A 26,800-nucleotide genomic window follows, 5' to 3' on the forward strand; every position below is an offset into this window, starting at 1 on the left:
AAAAGATCAGTTGAGATAGTACTCCTCTTGTTTAGGGAACTCTTTGCTTTATCTATATCTAGCACTTCGAGTGTAGGTCTTAAACTTCATCTTTGCCAAGCACGACTAGTTTTTTATCGTTGATGCTCAAGACCTTCGTTTTGGTTCAAAAATTCTTTTTACGATGAGGATTCACCCAAAATTAAGTTGTTAACCAAACGCATGTTTATACGAACGAAAATTCTCATGCCTCTAATGAAATCTGGGGGTCTACCACGAACCTGAATGAGATATCTCACCCGGTGAGTTAGCTCACTTATGAAATCAATGTGGCAACATCGCATTTCGTCTTTGTTTACAATATTTTCTCCACTATAAAGTCTATAATAATAAAAATAATTGAATCATTATATTAATAAGTTATTACTTGGTAATAAAAAAAGTCCAGGAGAACTTCTACGAAAATCTATGAGATATTTTATTCGGTTCGAATGACGTTATTCGTGTAGGGGTGTCCAAACGCCTTTTACAATTTTTTTTTTTTTTTTTTTTGGGACAGAGAGGGGAAAGTGTAAACCCCTCTCCGGGTGCCGATCCGGAGATCATGACCAATCGGGAACCATATGTGCAAGCACATATGGGGGAAAGGGCGTGTATATACATACACGGGTGAAGTTGAACCAGAAGACGGGACTGACAAAGATGCCAGCCCCCTGTCAACTGGTTCCCGGAAGAACAAGCCCAATCTGAGGAAGGTCCTAGAACCTCCCTGGGTGAGGATTGGGCTTGCAGTTGATCCGTTGGCTTCCCGCCACCACTGGCTTGTGGAGCGGTACTGCCCGAGAGATGATGTTTTTACAATACCGGTGACTTGTATTACAGGTGAGATATCTCACCCAAAACCGGTGACTTTACACGGTTGGTGTTGAGTGAGTGAGATTTGTCACATTTTGCGTGAGTTCGGATTATGTAGATTTGTTGATATATATTGATACCTTGAGTGTTTTAAAGACATTATTATATTTATTTACATTAATTAGTAATATATAAAGTTTTAAATTTAGGTTAATTTGTCGTGAGTTCAAGTTGAATGTTTTGTTGATATTATATATTTTTTAAATCTATTATGACCATGTTACGTCAGTAGCAATAAAAAATATTTATGATATAACATAATTCCGTTGTTTATTAGGTATTAATAAAACAAATGATTTGATTGTGTTTTCAATTAAGATTGAAGAATTGTCAAACCTTAACGAAGAAAATTTAATTTATACTGTACAATGTATCATATAATTAAGTGAGGTAGAGTTTATTAAGTTGTGTGGGGTACTAATAGATATCTTTCATATATTGTTGAAATATTCCATCTATTTATAAATCCTTAGCTCAACACCAAAGGTTTACCTGTGTAAGGTAAATTTAATTTTATGCTTATGTTAATATATGTTGTTGTAATATATAATTTGAAAATCGTAGCTACTTGCAGCTTTGTGTTTTTATACCTCAGTTAGTTTTCAAGCAGATATCATTTGTAACTAGTTTATAAGTCTCCCATTAGTAATTGCTTCAAAAAGTAAAAAATACATTGAATCAACTTAAGTTATTAACACTCAAGATAAGAAGGATATCTTCAAAATGTTAAAGGGTTAAACATTGATAGAAAAAAGATAAATAGTAAAACTTAATTGTAAGTACAACATTATAATGTTTATATTCTTGTTTTTCTGAAAAATATAATTTCCCAGAAATCACAAGACGTATTGTTTGCTCCATATATACTGGAAAATTAAATTGTAACATTGAAAATGTATTTGGGCACATACATTGGATTGGAATGAGAGAACGATGACAAGATTGGATTTTAATCAAAGTATCGGCGCTCTCGTTCTATATATTTTGCTCATCTCTCAAGAAATTTGTGGGTACCATTCCAAACAAGAACTTCATCTTCCATTGAACTCCATTGATCATTTGTTGTCGGGGACGGACGTAGCTCACTAGTACTTTCGGATCCCACCGCACACATTACATCTTCATCTACCCAAACCTATCCGATCTCGCACTCAATGTTGTTACCCATTACCCATTATTTTTTTGTCTTTGAAAATTTCAAAATATATTAATTTTTGATTGTGATATCCTTTCGTTATGGCGTAAAAACATCATGTCACGTAGTTTTTCTGTTATTCATTCAGTTTGTGTGAAATCCATTTTCCAACCTTTTGAAGCTTTCCTATGGCTTTCAGGCGATCGGAAATGGTTTACTGAGTAACATTTAACTCCTCCGCCACCATTGTTTGTGTTTGTATATCATGTTTGTCCAATAATACTTGTAATTCATCTTCAAACTTCTTTGGTCGATTTTCGTATTCTTTGACAATAACATTGTAATCGCCACTTAATGGTTACAGCACGATTGCTGTCTCGACAAGAATTTAATCACTTTCCTATGCCTTTTTCTTTGATTAAACAAAAAAAATATCACAGACCACAAATGCTATTTATTTGGCTCAACATTCGTCATGTTGACCACGAAAAAAAATATCTTATTAACTCATAAACAACTAAATGAATATGTTGTATTGTAGCGGGGTGTCCTACCAACAAAGCAGTTGTTTGCGATTACCTTTTGCTCCAATATGTTTTATGTACGGACTCTTGATAGAAAAACATTTCAAACTTGCACACCTAATAAATAAATTGATAGTTCACAAATTGTATTTTAATGATTAAAATATACACAAACCTTTCTTTAACCATTCCAAGTTAATTAAACATTAATTTTTGCACTTGTATGAATTTTGTTTGGATGTCAAATTTTAAATTTGTAAATATAAATTAACCTAAAATTTGAATTCCCCTAAAATTTACCAAATATAAACACGAAATGCGCTGTTGCCACGTTGATTTCAGAAGTGAGTTAACTCACCGGGTGAGATATCTCACTCGGGTTTGTGGTAGACCCCCTGGAGAGCAATCATGTTTTTTGTTAAACAATATCTAATTGGATATTTCAAACGCAAGTTTCTAGGTCCTAACCTTTTAACAAACCGATTAAAGTGGTGCTACTCTCCTAAACTTTCTGCAAAATATAGTAACTGATCTTTTGGCCGATATTTTATTGGATTAAAACAATAAACTCATTTTTTAATTGCCATTATTAAGCATTTAGATTAAACTTTCCAGATATATGGACAGAAATGAACTCTAGGAATTAATACAATTTAAATATCTTCTAAAAGAATAATTCATACATTCTTGGTCGTTTCTTGCTTGTTTGTCGTAATTATAGAAAATTGGATTGTGAGTAATGTACATAAGAAAGTATAACAAACAAAAATAATTAAAAACTATTTTATGTATTCTTATTCAGCATTAAATTTATTTTATGGTCATATAAATATTGTTAAAATATTAATATGAAATGCAAATAGAATAGATTTAAATGTTAAATGCAACTACATTAATGCAGTGTACAATAAATATACGTCGTTAATTAAAAACTCTCTCGTCTCTTTGAAGGTAAATAAGATATTTTAAATATTTAAAACATCAATTTAATTTAATTAAAAATTGAAATTTTATTCATTTATAATTATTATAGAATATTTGATATATTAATTTTTGAGATACACACTAATAACAATTATTATGTGCATAAAATTAAAAAAATTTAAATATTCAACGATAAAGTGTTAAAATTTAAACCTGGGAATTTAATAGAATAGTGCTGCATCTTTATACATGAAAAAGCTTTCATGTAACTTTAAATCCACTTTTCTTTAAAAGCGAATTTTATCCCTAAAAGTTGTGAATTGCATTAACTCAAAAATGACGAAAATTTGTGCACGAACAAGAAACACACACAGGTGAAAATTTACATTGTAACAAATATTTCATTTCTTGATAATTAAAATAACGTAATAACGTTATTGTTGAAGCTAGCCGAACTCGATAAATTTAAAGTCCGTCGAAATTCTTTGTGAATCCGAATCTCGACCACATGTAAGTGACATCGACCGATATGTACTAATTACGGGCCGGCAATAGGAAATGCAGATTTACGAGCTTTGTCGGGGAGGCTGGCCGTGTCCGCGTGATTCATGCATAAAATTAAATTTTAATCAACACCAGTCAATTCCCGCAAAGTGAGATATTGAATCATAAATTACTTTTTGGCCACGTTCTCCCAATTATAACGGGTCCCCGTAGTGGCGGCATTTTAACCGGAGTTGGTCCTTTTATTGCCGGTCCGATGTCGCTCTCTACAATATTAATTACAAATTAAGCCCACTACATTGCACCCAGCTTCACTTGTTTCAATGTGTTTACGGACGGACAACATGATTTAATGACTGTTTGATTTAATACCTTCACCCATTTTTTTCATTCATCCCTTTATTATTAAGCAACTAAATAAAAAAATATTTGTCACTCAAAAATGGAAAACGTCGAATAACTTGAATTTCAATGCAAATAGCTCAATAAATTATTAAAAAACGTTTGCTGTGGTATTTCAAATAAAACTGTGCAAACATTACAATTAAAAAAATGCACATGATAATTTACATTTTACACGGTTACTGAATTGTGAATGAAATGAGTAATAATTCAATAGTGGTCTATGAATAATTGAATACAAATTTCACTTATTAACATTGAATCAATAACGTAATAACAGCACTAAGTCTGTATTGTATTGAATTGGAATATACCACAAGGGAAATTTAAAATGACAATGGAAATATAGCATAAGACAATATTCCTGTAAAATCAATATGATGCTATATTATAACGTTCACTTCCGGAACATCAAGTTATATTTACGAATTTTATTGGACAGATATTATTTATAAATATCCAACAGCCATGTATTTGAAATTCGTCATTTAAGTGATTTGAAATATAACTTACATAATCCATTAAATGAACAATTTATTTATAAACTGAATTAGAATTTCTTATTTTTATCTATTAGCATTTGTAAGTATTTTAAGAAGTAATTGCACATTTTCAGTGCATTCAGATCTTATAGATGTCTCTAAAAGAGTCACAGATATCAAAATAGTTTTTGAGGCAATGGAAAAATTTTTAGAATATAAAATTCAATTTCTAGTATTTAAATTTTTAAAATTTAATATTTAAATTTTTAATATTTTAATTTTTAAAATTTAATATTTAAATTATTAAAATTTAAAATTTAAATTTTTAATATTTAAATTTTTAAAATTTAATATTTAAATTTTTAAAATTTAAGCTTTTAATATTTAAATTTTTAAAATTTAATATTTAAATTTAAATTTTTAATATTTAACATTTAATAATCAGATTTTTTAAGTTAAAAATTTAAATTTTTAACATTTAATTTTTTAAAACTTAACATTTAGTTTTTAATATTTAATTTATTGAAAATGTTAATATATAATTTTTATAAATATTGAGGTGCAATATTTTTAAAACTGAGTATTTGGGTCATTCTAAAGATGTATTGGACGATCTAAATAAATAAACAATTAATTTACCTATAAATTGAATTATAATTTCCTACTTTTTCTTTTTTATCAATTATTATTCCCAATTGACATTTTTTAAACAATTTAAGAAGTTATTACATATTTTCAGTCTGGCAAATTCAAATCTTGTTGATTTCTCTAAAAAAGTCAGAAGTATTAAAATACTCTTTGGGACATTATAAAGATTATTTTTTTAAAATATTATCACGTACAATATTTATAGACAGGAGGAATAAATTATTGAAAATGACAATTTATATCTTTCGAAATATCTATTAGAGGACCTGAATAAATGAACAATCCATTAATTGTAAATTGATCTGGAATTTCGTTTCTGTTATCAATTATTCCATTAATATTTTTTTAAAAATTTAAGAAGTTATTACACATTTCCAAAGTCTAACAAATGTCAGTCCTCATTGATGTCTCTTAGCTATAAATATATTTTTTGAGACAATTGAAATGTTAAGTTTAAAAATATTAGCGTAGACACAATTTATATATAGGCAACAGTGATATTATTGAAATTGACAATTTAAGTGATTCGAACTATATATGAGTCTGTTATTAATTATTATTATCACACATATTCAAAATCTGATAAATGTATAATGTAAAATGTAAAAAATTTACGTCCAGAATTCAACAAATCTTATAATGACTTTTTTTAATTATATTAGTCATTTAACAAGTGACGTGTAACGAGCACATAAACTCAAAGGAAATATAAACACCAGCGCACGTAAATTCGTCATCGACGCATTAGAAAATTAGTTTTAACACCAACGACAAACATAATTAGTTTAATAATTGAGCAACCCCGTTCAGGTAACAATTTCGTTTCAGCATTTACAAGTTGTCGCTAGTCGGCACCATACGACACAATTAAGTTTACATCGGAACTATAACCAAACAAAATAATAATTATAGTCGCTGCACACGCGAGAAGAGTTAGAAGCGGGCGAGCAAACGAGAAGAGCAATCAATTTCGCCGAGAGCTATTAGCTACACGGGCACGGGACGTAAGCCGCATCAAATTCATAATGTAAGCCTTGTTGTAGTTAGTGATGCCAGTATACGGTGCGGCAGGACTTAATGAAATTTCCTGTGTATACGCTGTCGTTTTTCAATTTCCAAATTGGTTCTGACGTATTAATCGGCCAGAAAATTTGATCCGGTCGACCTTAAACCGCCGCCAGGTTCCCACTCGTTGGACAATCGCTTGAGGAAACGTGTTAAGCTATTATAAAACCTTTTAGATTAAGAATGGCCAAAAAAGTATAGCGATAGCGGTGTTTTTCTATTGAGAGAGGCACGCTTAAGTGCATCCTACTCAATGTAATTAGTTCGTTAAATCCGTCGATGAAAAGACGACGCAGCCGATGCACATCCTAGAATAACTCTAGTTAATAGCGATCTTACTTAACATCATTAATACCTGCGAAGTGGGAAAGTCGAAATTTAATTAGGGCTAATGAATATGCCGGCTAAAAGGGCCCGAAGCACTCTCGTTCCCCCTTTTTTTTTTCTCTTTTTCTGTCAGTTTCTTTTTGCCGAGACAGGCAAGATATTATCGGGCGGAATCAGTGCAGCCATCACTATTTCGCCTCGTAACGGGGTCACGAACTAATTAAAATAACAATCTGCAGAAATACGCGCGGGGGCGTGGGCCGCGGGCGACGGGGCGTTTTTGAAGAAGATTCATTTCGTTCTATTTGCAACAGGAAATTTAACCGATAAATTCTTCTTGTTCGCCTCCAACACGGTCGGTTGCATAGGAATTACACAGTTTCGGGGCGGCGGTGCTCTTAAGACCCCCGATCACATTCTGCGGCTCTAAAATTCACTGATCAGGGAGGTCAAGTAGGTTTTTTTATCTTGGAAAACGTGGGTTTACTGGTATGCGAATTTAACGGTTTATTGGATATTACGTGGATACACTTCCTTTTTACCTCTTCTTCTGTAATAAACCCACCTATCGAACTATACATGTATGGTGGCTCAAAAAATAGAGAATAAAAAATCTCTGCATTCCATAAAAATTGTTTTATTCCAATACACATCTTTTTTGAGAATATGGTATATGCTAAAATAGAAACTCTATGAAGATTTTTTTTATTTTACAGAAATATTTTTTATTACTAATGTACAATAGTGGTCATTATTATAGAAACTTTTTAAAATATTAAATATTTTATCCACAACACATTTAATATAAACTGTTAAAATAATATGTTATAATAATATTGTTATTTTATACAGTTTTATAAAAAAATCTCTTATTCTATAAAATGTTACATAAAATTATCTAAATTATGCTAGACAAAAATAAAGAAACATTAATTAATTTTGGAAGAGATGATTAAATCTGTTATTTAATTTAACATTAGTATCTTGTATATTTTTTGTTTTATAATTTCAGACCATCTCATGACAAGTCTGTAATCCTTCAAGCTTCTTGAATTGCTGTGAGGAATTCATTTAAATTTGTAAAATTTATGTCAAATTTAGTTATAAACGTGATGCCTCATGTTTTCCACAGGATTAATGTCTAGATAATTAAACCATGTCACTATGGGTATAACATAGTGTACTTTTCTCCCTATAAGATGTTTAACAGAAGCAGGATAATCATTTTTTATAAATTAAATTTAGAATCGTCACTAATCACTCGTCGCCACTTTTCTGTGGTTCAGTGAATATAACCCTAAGCAAATCCAAATTCTACTTTTACATTTTTAGTAGAAACCAAGGTTTTTCTTGTAGGTCTGGGGTCAAACGAACCTCCACCCACTAACCATCTTCTCACAGTCTTTGAACTAATTTCAGTATGTCTCGTTTCCTCCAGATTGACTTTAATTTTAGTTAACGATGCTATTGGATTGATTTTTTAATATTCCAGCTATCGATTTATTTCAAGTTTTTCAAAGCCAGAAAAATTTTTACGTAGGTCAGTTTCTCTACATTTTTAATAAAACGGAAACCAGAGTAAAAAGTTCTTATAATTTTTCCCATTGAAAAATAAGTACTTAATTTTTTGAAAAATAAAATTCGATTGACCAGTTAAACACAACCATAAGAAAGAAAACAATAAATATTATATGTACTGGCATGCAATTCAATTAGTGTGGCTCATATTTTTAATATATCTAATATAGTTACTATAATTGTGGCCACCACTGTATATATATACTCAGTGACGTAGAAAATACAACATATAGATCCACCGCAAAAAATTTATTGATTTTAAGATTATTATAAATCCTCTACAATATTTTTTGTTGTCACTATTGGAAACACTTAAAATAACTCTCGCAATATGAAAACAGATATTACTTGTTGGTTTATTAGATTTTGGAGGGTTCTAAGATTAGGTAGTTAATCGAGTACCACATTTTTCTGTATATACCCTCTACAATATGCAAAGCACCACAAATCTAAACAATATATGGCTCATCAAAGTTGGGACACTTCATTGAGTCTCCACTTCATCTGGAAGTCCAAGTTTGAAAGTATAAAAAAGTCAAAGAGATGAGTAATCAGAAGAAAGTTCTAAGAATCTAAGAAGGTGTAGTCTTCTTAAAACTATCACACTTTGTTGATGACCTTCCTTAAACCACAATTCCGGACAGTGTTCTCCTGTTCATATTAACAGTTTCCACATATAAAAGTCTTACCCCTTTTAAGCATATAATTCGCCGTCTCAAATCAAATTTAATATAAATATATATTTCATATATTTTATGTTCTTGTTATTATAATAAAAAAAATATATATTGAGTTCTAACCAATGTTTATATGATTCTCCTTTCTAATTAAATTTCACAAAATTTAATCTTGAATGAATGTTAAAATAAGAGTTTTCACTTAGTTTTCTGTTGTTTAGATCGTGTTAATTTATTTCAACAATGACTCACTTTCCAAACTTTTCAGGAAGTTGGAAAGTTTAAATTTATAAAATAAACAATTTGTGCGAAGTTGCTGCCATTAATAAGATGGTTTTACTTTTATTGTGGCATTGATCACCTCAATAAATTTTGCCACTAATCTAAACAGAATATTCACACCTAAAACCTACCTTAAACTAATTGTAAATTCCACATATCGAGTCGCAGCATAACACTACTTGACTATGTACAATTATAATGTGCAAAGTTTTAATCAATTCCGTTTCTAACTTCCTAATTTTCACACAAATGTTGAGACTCATTTGTATAATATCAGCACGTTACTTTACTCCAACTGACACGATAAACTAATACCAAAATAAATAAACTTGTTCGAGTGTGCCCGAATTGTTTCCGTAATAGAGGATATTAATTTAATGCAAGTGTCACACGCTTTGCATTCATCATATCGTTCGTACATTAAAAGTTTCTGATGCAAATCAAATTTTTTATAAACATCTGTAGTAATGTACACACGCAGGTATTGCTAATCTACATATTATGTGGGTTAAATACGATTTAATTAGTAAATATTTGCTTTGTTGCAGAGATCCAGACATCACAGAGATTCGCTAACATCTGAATTGCCAGAAACAACACATATCACGTTATTAGAGACGAGTAAGTATTTGTACGGTTCAATTCATCCCTTCAGGGTAAATACGAGAAATATTTTGTGGTACGACAAAATGAAAAAAACAACTTGATCAGACAGCAAGTTATAAAATTTCTTTGATAAGACACGCTCAAAGCACACATAAAGAGCTTTCTCAAGTTGGAGCTTTTATGATATTTATGATAAATACTCTTATGCATGAATAATTGCTTGTTATTTGAGTATCTACTTCACGTTTTTTTAATTTTATTTCAATCACCCTCGAATACACAAGTCCCTTGAAGAAAACTCAATTATGCATTAAACTTCATCGCGTTTCGTGTCCCCAAACAGGGGAAACTCAGTCTCATCCTGGCATTAAAAGGCTAAACTTTAATTTTATTTCCAGATCCATGTCTCGTTCAATACTGCATGAAAGGACGCGAATGCGTCCTAGAGAACGACATGCCGAAATGCATTTGCCAGAAGTCTTGTCCGCCACATAGGCGGCTCGTTTGCGGCTCGGACGGGCACATTTATCCAAACCACTGCGAATTGCACAGGGCCGCATGTCTCACGGCCACTGCCATTACGGTCCAGAGAGGAGTCCACTGCGTCAAGGACGGTAAGATAAATTCAAATTTGATTTATTTAATCATTTTATTTGTCATTACAAATTTCAATAATATATTTTATGAAACCCTTCGTTAGACAAAAAGCCATATATAGTAAATTGGAAACTATTTATTACATTTTAAATCAATAACATAATATTACATTTCTAATATTTGACTCTTTTGACAATTTTATATCTAAATTTACACAAATTTAATTACATAACATATTTCTTATTATATCTTAAAAGGAGACTACTTGTACTCAACTTCTGCTAATATTGTCAATTTAAAATTAATTAACCTTATAAGAGAGTCTACAGTAAATATTAAATTGGTTTACTTCGAAGTTTTACAATTTTTGTTAATATTGTTCTTTTGATATTAATTTATTATATTATAAGGTTTATTTTACTTTGAAGCTTACCATTTTTGGTTAAATTTTATATTAGTTTATTGGAAAGTCTTTGATCCTACTGAATTTTGGGAGAAACATCATACATGACAGAGACAGTAAAAGATTCCCACTATGAAGCAAATTTGCAGACACTTACTGTCTCTGTCGGGCATGATGTCTCTCTCAAAATTTAGTCGGATCAAATGGTTTTCGATTGGTATAATTTTATTAATATTATCTTAATATTAAATAAAATGATAAATGGTAAATTCAGATTTTATATTATTATTTTCACCAGTTATTATAAGTAAGTATATTAAATTTGAAGAACTATTTTTACTTAAGGATAATAAGAAAACATTTGAATATTATCAGATAATATTGCTGACTTTTTCATACTTGTACCTAGACTTGCGTGATTTTTATTTAAAAATAATTTTTTGATCTAGTGATGTCGTTGTTATATTTTTTATTTTAAAATTATTATATTTTGAAGGTTGCCAATTCTTGCTAATATTGAAATTAAATTTTATATTAATTTAATATAATAGTTTGTTGTTCAAACAATACTCTTACGAATCCTGTAGAATTTTATTAATATTTTTTTTATTATTATTAATCGCATCAACCGCTTAAGGGTTATTAGCGAATATTTATATATAGTTTCACTTTCTATCTTATTAAACATTAGAATTTATTTTTAGGTATTGTATTAGGAACTCATAATTTGCCTTCAAAAATTTCCTGGATAGTGTTTTAAGATTTAATAAAATGGTACACGTAAGATAAATTTAAATTATATTTTATTATTTCGTCAATTATTAAAATATAATATTAAATTTAAAATACAATTTGTTCAAATTAAATATTTTTAGTTTTAATTTAAATTAAATATTTTAATTTCTTTTCAGTTCAAATTAATTTAAATTGAATATTTTATTTTTTAATTTTTAATTAAATATTTAAATTTATTTTAAATTTAAATTAAATTTATTATATTTTTAATTTTATGTTCAAATGACAAAGAAAATTCATTAAATTTGGAAAATTATTTTTATTTTAGGAGAATAGCACAACATTTGAAATATATTTCCTTATCTAGAGACGTTATTACTTTTTTTTAACTTTAAAATTTCACTTCAAAGCTTCACAATTTCTGCTAGTTTTATTTTAATTTAATGGGTGATTAGCCTTACAAAAATGTAGAATTTAAAAACTATATTAAATATATAAGATAAATTCAAATTTTATTTGTTTACTTTTATGTCAGTATTTATTTCATATTTAAAGTGCATTTTATAAAGCACTAAAGAGGCTTCATTTTCATAAAGACATAAAATGCCATATTTCGAGAGATATTTATATTTTAAGACAATAACAACACATTTGAAAGACTTCAATATTGTCAGATAATATTGTTGACTATTCCACAGTTACATCTAGACTTACACCATATTTATTTAAAAACATATTTCTTATTATTTCTTAAAATGAGACAGTTTTATCTATTACAGGAAATACATCATACACGTCTCAGCTACAAAATGTTTTCCGATCTAGATGTTCTTATTTCATTTTATATTTTATTCATTGATACTTTGAAGCTTCTCAATATTATTAATATTAAAAAAAGCTCTCTATTAGTAGTATAGTAGTTAGTGTGCTGTCTTAATGATCAGACAATACCCTGACAAACATGTGGAATTTAATTAATATTGTTTTAAGATTTAATAGAATGGTACATGTAATTGAACAAGCCCATCGAATCCACTAATGAGCAATCTATATGCAATGACAATTATTATAATGATGATTAATTCCGCTGTGTTTACTAATTAAGGTGGAATCGATCAACATTAATTATGACGTTTTCGGTCAATGGTCTTGTATAAATTTTCCTTCAGTTCTTATTAATTGGAATCAATTGAGCAAATCGCATTGACTGTAAATAAAAATGGGAAATCCACAATTCAATTTTCGAACTATATCGAAATTCGGGGCTCAGTTTATATGTAATATCTCAGCGTTCGTTTCTAGTAATTTACACGATTAACTATGACACACAAACATCATGTATGTAAATCGGACATGTTTCATTAAATTTAAACGACATTAAAAGCTTACCGCGAACGTAAATCACACAGTATAATATTAATCCGGGTGGCTGCGTCAACTAAATAAGATTAACAAGCGGATCTCCCATGTAGAAATTTCATTGGAAAATTTATCTGAATCGATATTTGTATCAAGCTTTGTCGGATGCATCGTAAAATTTTAATCGCAATTCGTTGGTTCGCACTAATAGGATTTTATGGGGAAACGCTGATCCAGAACTAAGATAATTAAATATGTATTATTTATATTTACAATTAGCTAAGTGATTTCAGATAAATTGGCTGTGTTGCGAGAACGTTAAAAATTACACGTCCACAATTAGCTCCACACTTGGGACTTGTTGCATTGTTGACAAACTCTTTCATCGTAAACCACCGTCATCGTGCCATGCTAATTGATACCGAAATTGCACTAGAACGTAAACTGCATAGGCATGTGTGTGCGTGTTAGTGTGGGTTGTGTGGATCGGGTAAATTGCCTACGACCGCACCACACAAAACGGATCCGTTCACGGCCGTAGCCCATTTGTGTACGGTCAGATCGTAGCAAATTGAATCCAGCGCAAGTGATTATGTCCGTGGGACAGAAAATTGTTCATCGCTCGGAAAATCCATCCCATGTGTTTCGGTAAACAGTTGGTTCGCGTTTTATTGCCGGAGTTGCATCGGAATATTCGAATGTCTGATGCAATCTTCCTCGTTATTAAATCAAATGTTACTTTGTACATATTGGAAACTGGAAAAATTTGGACTAAATATTTGGCTGTAAATAACATATCTTTCTTCAAAACGATTTTTAATAAACAATGTATTGGAATATAAATAATACGAAATACCAGCTTCATGACTCCAAAACCAAATTCTGATAACATACAGAGACTGTGATTCCAATGTCTACACAAAGACTAAATATAGAGAATGTGGAATGCAGCCTAGCAGAAATAATTAGGAGAAGGTTTTGTTTTCTCGTCGTAGTTCATTGTCGACGCGTATATTGACATTATATTTATTTATTGACAGCCATATTCCAAAATTCAGTCATAGCAGTAAAATCTTTTGAAAAAATCTTCTTTGAGGAATTTTATGGTGCTAAACAAGAAATAGAGAATAAGAATTAATCGAATAAAATGTCTTCAAATCCATAAAATACGTTTTTTGAAAATAAAAATTTTACTAGAAATCGAATATTGTTTATTTAATCTATTAAATATATAGAAAGTAAAATAAATTGACAATGATAAATCTAAGTAACAGACACATAGAAGAATATCTTATTTATATATTGAAGGAGGTAGAATCTCTAATGCAACTTGTCTTGAAGAAAAAATCTTTTTCCATTCACTAAAGAAGCTTGTGTTGAACAGTCAGATAGAAGAATATCTTATTTATGTTGAATGAGGTAGAACTTCCTTGAATCTCTAACGCAACTTGCTTTGAAGAAAAAACCTTTTTCTGTTCACTAAAGAAACTCTTGTTGAATTTGTAAATTAATCAGTCGACCATACAGGCATCAAAATCTTTTTTTAGTTTTATTCGACCATGTTCATTTGTCCAACATTTTTATAAAATTCATTGCATGAAACCTTTTTCTAATGGTTGATTCACAAGGAGAAAGATATGGCTTAATTTTTTTTTGTGTAGGTTTTAAGACCATATTGATGTTGTACATTAATTCAATAATGTAGAAAAAAAATAACATAGGTAAAAAGCACAAAAAAAGCAATATATCCCTAGCCTCCATTTTAAAATATGAGAACTACCTCGAAGGGTACTCAATTAATGGATAAAATTTTTTCGATGCTGAATATAATTGCATAATCTAATATTAACCTTTTTCTGTATTTTTATAAATAAACACAATTATTAAAAAGAGTTTATTAATTATCAAAGAATTTATTCTACTTGTGTGTTCGACACAGTATGTACTACATACGTATCACCTGAACTAAATCCTTTAGTTTTTTCAAAACTTTAATCTATACCAATGTAATAGACAATCGAGAAAACTTATTGCAAATGATTAATTTTCATTGTGACAAAGTAAGGACTAATATTGAGGCATTCTAGAGGATCCAGCAATCCTCAATGGTAAGAGTTAGCATTGCCTAAGGGTAGATGATAAATAAATATAATAAATAAAAACCATATTGTACAAACACTTTTTTTCGTAAATGGTTCATTTTATAGATGTCGATCAAGAGTACCTTTTTTAGTTTAAGGTTTATGCTGTTGTAAAATATTATTGTTATACCTTTAACATATAGGGTGTAACAAAAAGTATCATTAAACGGCCCATTTTAAAGAGATTTACCTGGTTATTATCATATTAAAATTTATTCAATTCCACCTAGTACAAAAGTTATTTAAAAACAAACGATTTCCGGGGCCTTCTAGGATCTATTTATGTGTTGAATTCCACATATTCAGGGACACCGTGTATATAAATTCAATATTGTTCATTCTAAAATATTGTGATTAAATAAATACTGAAATTATTAATTAGACTAAGCTAATTAATATTTGATAATGTTCCAAATTCTGTGTTTACCCATAACCAAAACAAATATTAATGCTACAATTATTAATTTTAGTTTTATAAATTATTTCAAATTGATTAAATTGTTAATGTGGCGTCTCCATTAATTAAATTTTATAACAATATAATATTGTTCTCAAAAATTTCATTATAAACATTAGTATTAAATATATTTGATTTTGATATTGACTAATATTCTAATGTAAGCAAGCCATACTTCATATTTTATGTAAAATGAGAAACTGCATAAAGAAATTTCATCAAGTAGGTACATATGGAAATAAATCTTCGACTCAATTTAGAAAATTGAATATCTTGTAGTAATATTATTATTTTAAATTGTTTACGTACATCAAAAAATATGAAATAAATATTCTCAAGTTTACAGAAAAATGTATTTTCCTTTACCTTATCTTTATTGAATTGATGACTTTTTAAATTTAATCATACACCTCGTATGTACATATTTAATAATTAGTTTCCATAAGTAAGGCGGATTCTCTACTTTAAAGCATAAACCAATATTATTCCACTTTACTAAAATCAATTTCTTCAGCTCTGTTAGACATTTCCCTAATCCTCGCCACACAACAACCTAAGAGACTAAATTGGCAAATTACGTGCATGTACGAACGGCGCTTACACATTCCCGTTACCGCCATAAATTGCCGATCGACCCATTATTATTAATTGGCCATGTTGTATGATAACGTCGGTCTTGTATAATAATTGATGTATGTTTGTCGACAGGCAAGGGATGGGCGCCAAGCGCCCCAATGCACCTCATGCCTGGCTACGTACAACTGACCACCACACCGGCAACTACGTCCACGTCCACGTCCACCATCTCTCACGTCGACACAGAAACAGACGTTGGAGTCAACGCTGGGAATCCCACAGAGACGGTGAGACACATTGCCATGCATTTAAATAATACTACTAAAACATACTACGTATAATAAAATTATGCACTTCTTCTTTTTGTAACTGAATGAAATGTTATATCAAGGCGCAATTAATCTGGTAATACTAAGTAATTGAAACTTTAAGAATTTAAGACGACTGGGAAATATATAAGTTTTAAAATTACCTTTTTAAACTAACTGTTTTTACACCACCTAAAGAAATAATCTTCTTTATGTAACTTTTGGAATAAAGACGTTTCTTTTTAATTAATTCCGTGGCCCACTAACTAACTTCAACGCAAGGAGCAATTAGAGGAGAATAATACAGGAAAATGATAGTAAATTAATCAGCAGTCTAATTTCCACTGTCTAGACTGTTTCTGTAAACAGATAATAAGTTTGCTCAGTATTGCGTATCACGGGCTCAATTAATTTAGCAGCTTAATGGAGAAAGGAATTTTATTAAACTGATTTGAATTAAGTAATCCCAAAAAACTGGAAGTTGATAAATTAAAATCTCCTCGGAGGAATTGTTCGGTTCATTGAGCGCACTCTCTAAAATATTTCCTTCATTAAGATTATCCAGAACCGAAATATTAATTTTAACTTCGATCGAGTTTGACACGAAAACTGAAACAAATTTATTTTGAGGCCAGACTTCATCTCGTCGTGCCCTTAATAAAAGTGCAAATCAGTGTTTTTAAATTGCACGTCCGAAAAGTTTATCTGCACCTATTCCGTCAAATGTTTCAAAATTCTACTTGAACCCGAGCTGAAATGACAATATTCAAATAGAATGAAAATTTGAAAACGTTGTAAAGAATAGCCGGGAGTTACACTGAGCCAAGCTGGAAACAGTTTTGAATATCAAACTGGTCTATCTAAATTGGTGAGATAAAGACGTATCCTGCATTACGACAAATTAGACTGATGAATTTTATCTAAACTGTTTCTGTTATTCATGAACGTCGAACAAATTACCGCCAATAAAATTTCTTTCTCCCCGTGTCTTAAATCCAGATGGATTTTAATTGGTACAAGGGACATCCAACGTTCAAGTTTTTACTATAATTTGGATTCAAACAGATAAAATGTCGAAAGCATTTATCCATAATCAAAGGAAATTGTTATTGCCCAAAATGTATCACATTTGACACTTTCATTACACTTTTCCCCCATCTAGATGCCTATTCTATAAATTTGTACATACATATTTCCCCTGTCTGAACTCATTAGCTGACAAAACCAACGAACGATTTCCCTCGGAGTTCCGCCTCCGTCGTCCAATTAAAACCGACCCAGAGATTAAGATGCTCATTATTTATCGGCCCGAATTAAGGACCTGCTTTTTCGTGCCCGTCAATTTTCCACTGACACGAATAATTTGCGTTTGCAGGCGGAATTCGAGCTGGAAGACAACGGGGTCGAAACGGCGACGCACGTCCCCAATTATCAAGAGAACGAAATACCTGTGGAGGAAGATAACGAAAAGACATCCGAATTGTATTACGAAAAGGACGAATGCTCGATGCAGGAGTACGAAATCATGAAGGTGAGGATTTAGTGTTTTACTGGGGGAATTTGACTAATATATTAAACGGGTGGTTTCAAATAAAAGTCAGTGATTGGAAGGGGGATCAATTGGTGTTAGGGGATTTTGGTTGGCAGATTATTTGGTTTAAAATAAAAAACGCCATCATTATTTTTAATCAATTCTTTTTAACAATTTATAAGTAGCCAAATTTAAATTATCTTTAACATATACACTATCGTTCATATGTAAAGCAACTTTAGAAATTTTAATTTGACTTAATTATTATGTCCGATAGCAACAATTCGGCAATATAATTGTTTATTAATGGGTTAGTTAGGTGTTTATTAATATTTGAAAAAAATTCAAGGGACAAAAGTAGAGGAACTGTAAAATAAAACAACTTGAGGTACATTTAGCCTTCCTTTATTTAGTTTCTAGTAGCATATCCCTTATTTTTATTAACCTCTGAATACCTTTTTTATTTATTTTATTTTATAGAACTATTCAATATTCTATATTTCTTTCTACTGATTTTGCACTTCTTCATTGAGTTCATTCAAATTTGACAATCTTTTAGCAGGGATTTTTCTATCAATTTTATCCCAAAGATTTTGAATTGGATTGATGTGCTTTGTGCTGGCCAAGACATTACACGCACTCCTTGAGAAGCGAATCATTCTTTAACTAACTCAGACGTGTGTTTCGGATTGTTATAGTGCTGGAAGGTTCACCTTAAACTCATGTTATTGGCAAATGGAACCATACGATTCTCCAAAATCTCCCGTCTAACTTAACCAGCGGGTTCATGCCAAACCCAGGGAACATTCCAAAACCATAACGCCTCCTCCATCATGCTTCACAGTAGGTCTAGTATATTGGATTTATCCTTTCATTAATTGGTCTTCTCACCCATGAAATGCCATCAGATTTGAATAATTAGAACCGACTTTCATCGGAAAACAAAATTGTTTTCTTGCAAAAAGTAGACCAGCTTAGAGACCAGCTTCTTTTATCATTTTATGGTACTCACCGACACACTGACTTCGTCATGATCAACAAGCATTTTTTTTCCTGTTCATGACTCTGTTAATCTTGCGTTTGTCACCATTTTTCAAAACTCCTTCCAGTGTATTTCTTTTGTTAAAATTGCAAATCGTCCCCAAAATGATCTGCTTAAATTTAAATCGACTGCAATTTTACACTGCTTTTCACCATTCCAACTTTTCTACAATTTATTGTTCAATTTGTATCGATAAATGGACACCTCCAGACATTTTTAGCTTTAAGGAACGATGTCGGACACAGAAATAAATTATAAAATCAACTGTATTAAATATACGGTTTAGTTGCTTTACTTATGGACCCTGCTCAAAATAAAAACTATGTAAATAAATATCCGTATATAAATTAAATTTAAATTAAAAAGAATTGTTCTTTTAATAAAATGATTATATTATTTCATTTGTAGCTCTACGCATGAACATAATTTACGTAGTCTAAATTAAAATTTCTAATTCAGTGTACGTCTATTTTATTACTTCATTAATATGAATCAATTTAACGTAAATTATAACGAAATTGATTTTATGATGATCCCAATTTGGTGAGCATCTCATGTTTACGGCTGTAAAGTATTAAATTTTACTTTAATCATTAAAGTTTAATGCACGTCTATTTTCTTTAGTCAACGTGAATTATGATTATATTGATCGTGTAATTTATTATTAATATCAAATATTGACAAACTTAAACTGAATTTTAATGCTCATAAAATTTAAAATAATAATTAATCAAAGGCAAAACACGTTTTCCGGATTTACTGAGTTATTTACAACAAAAATACCTCCCTTTAAGTAAGCCTCCTCTCGGGACGGGACAGTCAGCATACATATTTATGTAAGACGGTCCCAGTTTGAAATTCACCACTGATGGCTGCGAGAAATTGCCGCAGTCTTATCATAAGCCGCATTTAAATTTTAAATTCCTAACCGTCATTTACGCCTGTTGTTTTCCGCAATCGTTCATCATTAAATCGCACTTACCACGTTCCAGGACAATTTGTTGCTGTACAACCATGCGCGGCTGATGTCTCAGGACAATCACAGCAAGGACTACTTAGTGTCCATTATGTTCTCCCACTATGACAGAAACAACAATGGAAACTTGGAGGCCACCGAACTAAACGAAGTGAGTACACAACCCCCCGAATGATTCTCCAATTGGTTTTCCTCGTGGACAGCCGATGTGTTTACCCTCTCGTTTGCCACTTAACTATTTTTCCGGGGGAAACTAAATTAAAGGATATAACTTATCTATCAATCAATTAGCAGCTTGCTTTAAAAGATCCCCACGAACTGATAGCAAGCCGACTTGATTTATTTTTGCAATTAGCTGCGCAACAAAACCTAACAATGCAGGGATTGAAATGGGAACTCGAGGCGTATGTTTTGGAAAGTTCAATTCGATGTTGAAGAATTTCATTATGATCACTCCGATGGTCCTACAGAAATAGAAAATAATTGAGCTTTTTCGCGTTTTTTAATGCAATTCACATGAATTTCAAATTTGCAACTACCAAATGAAACGGGGAATTCACTTGATGATTACCACCGTCGAAATTCACTGTAAAACCCTTTAAACCCGAAATTAAAGCCGTTCGTCGCGGTGAAACTGCAAATGAAGAGTTATTTTATTGTTCCAGATTGCCGTCCAGGAACGTTTGGACACATTAAGCAACGGCTGCACGTTATCAAATATGATACAATATGACGACACCGACCACGATGGAAAGCTGAGCATTAACGAATTCTATGTCGCCTTCAGCAAACTTTACAGTAAGTGTTTTATATTGGGCCGAGATGATATGGCTGAACGATTTTCAGAAGTTTGTTTCTCGACGGCCCGAACTTTAACAAATATTAATTTTTACATTAAATTTATGCCGCCCCGAAGACGTGCCCAAGGCAATAATGCGTATACTTTGTACTTTTGATGTGCATCATGTTCTGTTTTTGACGGTTGTGTAGATTACTTTTTTAAATCTGTGGACAGTATTTTGAGTTTGGAATATTCTTATAAGTAACACTCAAATATTTATCATCTAACCAAAGCGTTTGTTTGTTAATATTCAATCCATGTTTTTTCTTGAGTCACTAATCAATCAAATTAATTAAAATCAGAAGAACATTTCAATAGCGAATAACTGGCGTATGCAAAGCACGGCGCACCATAAACTACATTGACAGCTGTTCCACATACAAAGGCACCTCCGGACTGAGCCAGATAGGTATTTCGGTGAAAACATCGGAACGACATGTCTGCAACATTCGCGATAAGACGGAAATTAAACGCCAAACATTGCCGATGCATCGCCGGAAGTTGCGAAGTTGCACGGCACAAACGGTGTCTTTTACTTTTTTCCTCTTGCTCTTTGTAGGTGTATCGGTGGTGTCTCTGGACAAAGCGCTGGAAACGAATCGATTGACGGCCCGGGTGGGGGACAACGTGGAGATAAAGTGCGACGTGACCGGTTCGCCGGTGCCGCCGATCGTCTGGAGGAGGAACCAGATCGATCTGTCGACGATCAACGAGGAAGACGTCCGCGTGTTCAGCGACGGTAGCCTCTATCTGACCAGGATCCAGCTGCAGCACGCCGGCAACTACACGTGTCACGCACAAAGGAACAAGGATGTCGTTCAAACGCACATTCTGACCGTTCACAGTAAGTTCCCGGTGATTTAGGACGGAGGACGAGACAAAGGACTGACATCAATACCCATCGTTTATTTAACAACTATTTTTTGCCTTGGGGCCTTTACTACTTCCTGTCGACTTCTTTGGACTTCCCATGACATATTTTTGATTCATCAATATTATTGTTTCAATTATTGATCCTCAATTTTGGGGAAAAATCCATTTTTAACAGCGAATAAAGAAAATCGTATAAATGAATTTGTAGAAAATGTAATCAGCATTATTGACTTTCTTTCCATTTCTACCATCCGTTCATGAGATATGAAGGTTTAAGATAAAAAAGTTTAACGTAACTTAAGAAAAAAGTAGAATTCTAAATGGAATTTTTATTGAATATTCAATATTATTAGGTTGTCAAGAAGGGCGTTTTTCGACCTTAAAAATAAAATACACAAATCTCAGCTTAAATAAAATTTTATTAATCGAAATAAGAACTATTTGAGGCAATTCACTTTTGCCAACGAGAATCAAGATTATTTACCCTGGTGAATTAGAAACTTGGAATTCTGTAAGCGATAAAGTTTGGACATCATTTTGATTTTAAAAGATTTCTTGTGTAGAAAGTAGTAATCAGTTGACAAAAGGTCTGGTGAGTATGACGGATGAGACAACTTCAGCAGTGTCAGCGACGGACGAGTTTTATTATGTAGAAGAATTTGCCCCTTTCTGTTGGCCAATCACACTGACAGTAAACCACTAAACAGTAACCATAACCTTCTTTTGGTGGAATTTCGTTTTAAGAAAGTATTTGAGATCCTGGTTCTAGTCCAATCATTGTGCTGAACATCTCCAATTGTCCTATAGTATCCACTTTTAATCACAACTCACAATTCGATCGACAAAGAGCTCAGTCATAATGGGAAAAAGAAGGCTAAACGACTTCATAACAGCAATTTTTTTGATTTTCCTTCAGTTTGTACGGCACTTATTTGTAGGAGCCTGGATTGATTTCAACCAGAGCCTTCAATTGGTCATTGTCAACATCAGATAGCTGGCCAGTGTATTCACCTCCATTTTCAAGGCTCTTGTGTCTGCCACAGAATATTTGGAACCACCATTGTGTGGCCAAGTAGAAGAACGAAATATCCACACTTTATTCAATTGACCAAATGATATCAAAATAATCAACATCAACACATTAAAAATTTGACAGATAAAAAAATTAGTAACTTCCTTGACCAACTAATAATAAAACGAAATTCATTCATATTGGCTAATCCGAAATTATTAAACAAATAAATTTCTTTTAATAAACTAAATTAAATACTTATTTAGGTAATTGCTGTCATAAAAGATTTTATTCAGTCAAATCGCTGAAATTGTTGACTATAGACAATTACATTTGTCGTAATTGTAACTACAAAGCTTACGAAGGTTCAACAAAGCCATTCAAAAGCTCAATTAAAGCGGGAACCTGTAAAGTAACATCAAGAATTGCTTATTCAGTTCTAAGGGAAACATGTTAATTCACATCCTAATGACACACTTGAAACAGACGTGAAACTTTTGCATGTTTTCTTTTTGATCACATCAAAATAATGTGCTTATTCTGATATATTTGAGTGTAGGTGTTGTAACATTTTTGTTTTCTTTGTAAAGCCGTGCCCGAAGTCCACGTGACGCCCAGAATCCAGTCGAAGAGGCCGGGAGAAGACGCCACGATGTTGTGTCACGTAGCAGGCGAACCCTTTCCAAAGGTGAGACACGGATATATCAAATTTAGACGAGTGTCGGCTGACACAGTGTCGCAACATAATACACACCGACATAAATAATTAAAGCCACTAATCGCAACGGATCCACACCACCGACACATATTAATATTTGCACTGCTTTCGTGGTGTAAACGAAACCCGACGGCCGAGTGTGTATAAATAACCCGATGCGGGTTTACCCATCCACTCGGCTCTAAATTATTTTCTGCAACTCGCTTCCCCCGTTTTTTCCCCTCGCCCCCCTGGTTCCCTCTCATAAAGTAATCGTTGCGATTCATTTTTTTTTTTCTACACTTACTTTTCCGCTTTCCAGGTCGAGTGGCTGAAGAACGACGAATCGTTGCGCAGCGATAATCCGAGGAAGTATCAAATTATCGGCAACGGAACCGCCTTGAAAATACGGAACATCGCATTCGCCGACACCGGCGCCTACATGTGTCAAGCAACAAGTATAGGTACGTTTGTGCAATTACTCTAATGGATTCATACATTTGAATCGGTTACTCGAGATCTGAGATGTTAACGACATCGGTCTATTTGCACGGATTTACGTTTGAGTAACATTCACAGGTGAATTTATAGAATTCGAACGTTGCAATCGAATTAAGTGTGTAACATGATTTTTAAAATAATTACTTTTATATAAAAAAAATATATACATTGAAATCGCAGCAATATTAAATAAATATTCGAGGACTTTTCAACACGTTGATTTGTTGTGGAAATATATAAACACAATATTGCTGTTTTTTATTTATAACATATCGTGAAATGTATTTCAATTTTGATGGAATCGTGGTCAAACATGTTTTTAATCATCAATCAATATCCTAAACATTTAATATGTCACTTGAGCTCAGAAACGACGAAAGCAATTATATGAATGGCCCTTAAGCATAAATCAATTGCCGATACTTGATTTATGATGCTTTTATGATTTATCCCCTTTGGGCCAGTCTACATTTAGACCGCTGTAACATAAAGTCGATTTCTGCAAATGAAAATTTCATCAATAATAAAAAAGTTTTTTGTTCAAAGTTCAAATGTTACAAATGTCATATATCATACTCACTTTATTTTTAGCCTTTATAATATCAAATTGTGTCTCAATAAATATTTATGGATAGAAAACACTCAATAACACTAGTTTACACGGAAAAGCTCATCATGTATCTATCAATAACTTTTCTACAGTAAAATTTTACGTATAATTTGAAAATGTTATTTTTTATCTTTACTTTGTTGTACAAAAATCCTTTTTGAACATTTTTATATTATAACAGTTGGGCTGAGAAGTTCGTAGGCTAGCATAAAAAAAATACTTTTTTTATAGAATGCGATTTTTTTATTCAAAATTGTAATCCACGAAAAATATACCATGGGTTTTCGGCCACCATGAATCTCTTGAAACCAATATTTTATGGTATAATCTGAAGGAGGATTAGCCCCATAATATTTATCCAACTTTTCGTTCGTTTCCTTCGCCGTTTTGCTTCTCAAAAAATAATGTTTTATGAGAGAACAAAAATCATAATGCCCACGTAACCGAAAATCAGCTGTCAAAACAAAACTATGGACTGCATCGGGCTGATATTTGACATGTTGGTCTAAATATGTATGGACTACTTTTCAGCCCTCCTGTTACATGCATGTAGTACTTCGTAGTACTTCTAAAGTACAACCAATTTCGTAAATTGTTCTATTTATAAGGTACTGGAACTGAAACCAAATAAAATAAAAACTAGATTTTTTACACATGTCAATTTATTTTTACATTTTCATGTCATAATAAATGTTTTTGCAAGTTACACATTTTGATTGTAATGTAATACATATCCCATCCTCTCATCTAGATTATGTTCGTCATAATTTAGGAGCTAAAAATGAATAACAAGATGAAACTTTTCACTAAAGTCCGTCACAAAAAATATCAGCAGTTATTTATATTTATACTTTGGAAGCAGTTGATTTGAGAGCATTTAGAAAACAGGTACAATTTCGCTAATGCAGGGTTCACAGAGAAGAATGCCGTTTAAACGGAATCTCTAATTTATATAGAAGGTAAGATACAAATTTTCGAAAATGGGTAAAAAGTTTGTATATATAGGGTATATATGAAACCTAAAAAATGTGGAGAATAACAAAAATATATGAGTGACAATTAACTCGATTCCTTTTCTGCTTCTCTTAACTTTTAAAGTTTTTTATTGTTCATTTTAATCTAAAATTTTACAAAAGTGATATAAAAATAAAATTGTATTTATTGTTTATTTCCAAATACTAGCATAAACTGTTGTAGATAATTTAGTTTTTTAATTTATAGTGTCAAAATAAAATACCATCCATAATTTATATTATAAAATTATAATTATATTAAAGTGTATATTATTTAATTATTGATTACCAGAGGAATATGATTTTATTTAGTATACAAATTTTAACTATTGAAAAAAGTAATAGCTGCAGAAATATATGTACTATGGATAAAGTTCCTTTAACATTATAAAGCTTCTTTTGAGTCTCTTGTGACATCATGAATAATCAGAACGTCTTTTGTATTGACAAAAAAAACTCGCCTTTCATGAACATAGTTAAATTATAAGCAGTAAACTATTACAGTTTTAAGTTGTAGCTTTGCCATCAAGATTTCCAGTTCAACTTGTCCGGAACGGCTCACAGTGTCATTTTTAATCAATGCATTTTCATCGCATGTAACAATACGATATGTAAAAAGCTCATTTGCGTTGCGTGCAAGATGAGAATTTGCACTTCTTCCTTGGCATAAGTTTCAAGAAATCCGTAACTTTCTTTACCTCCAATGAATACAATGGCCTTTTTAAATGGACGAAACCAAAATGAGCATTTGACACTATAAAATTGTAGAAAAAAAATAACTGGCATTGTTAAAAAAGCATAAAAAAGCTTTCAAAAAATATATAACATAAAATATAAAAATGTTATATATAAATGTAAATAAAATTGAATTAAAATAAATCATAAATCAAAAACGTAAATTATTTTTTCCAATAATATTAATTGAAGTGGTTCACTTTTAATACCACAAAAATAAACATCCAGCTTATAAATAAAATATATGGTTTTTATATTAAGTTAAACACCACTTTTTTCCTCATTCAAATAATATTTTATATCATTGAAAATTTAATGAAAAATAATATTCTGTAACTATTTTTA

General features: G+C 31.3%; 1 protein-coding gene and 1 long non-coding RNA gene across 2 annotated transcripts in view; one reads left to right on the plus strand and one right to left on the minus strand.

The window, feature by feature from the left end:
* LOC109603753 (follistatin-related protein 5-like) overlaps positions 1-26,800 on the plus strand; it is a 148,594-nt gene that overhangs the window by 114,800 nt on the left and 6,994 nt on the right. The window contains exons 4-12 of the mRNA XM_049962619.1: positions 9,991-10,063; positions 10,447-10,662; positions 16,449-16,603; positions 18,000-18,155; positions 20,190-20,324; positions 20,839-20,971; positions 21,574-21,858; positions 23,490-23,587; positions 23,919-24,060. Of these exons, the coding sequence (XP_049818576.1) occupies positions 9,991-10,063; positions 10,447-10,662; positions 16,449-16,603; positions 18,000-18,155; positions 20,190-20,324; positions 20,839-20,971; positions 21,574-21,858; positions 23,490-23,587; positions 23,919-24,060 (1,393 nt within the window). The remainder of the gene's footprint in view (positions 1-9,990; positions 10,064-10,446; positions 10,663-16,448; positions 16,604-17,999; positions 18,156-20,189; positions 20,325-20,838; positions 20,972-21,573; positions 21,859-23,489; positions 23,588-23,918; positions 24,061-26,800) is intronic.
* Positions 2,464-2,889, minus strand: LOC126264477 (uncharacterized). The gene is made up of 2 exons (XR_007547182.1): positions 2,729-2,889; positions 2,464-2,670 (listed from the first exon to the last, which is right to left on the minus strand). It is a non-coding gene; the product is annotated as an uncharacterized LOC126264477 (long non-coding RNA).

This window comes from Aethina tumida, chromosome 2 (assembly GCF_024364675.1).
Source record: "Aethina tumida isolate Nest 87 chromosome 2, icAetTumi1.1, whole genome shotgun sequence".
Classification (NCBI taxonomy): domain Eukaryota; kingdom Metazoa; phylum Arthropoda; class Insecta; order Coleoptera; family Nitidulidae; genus Aethina; species Aethina tumida.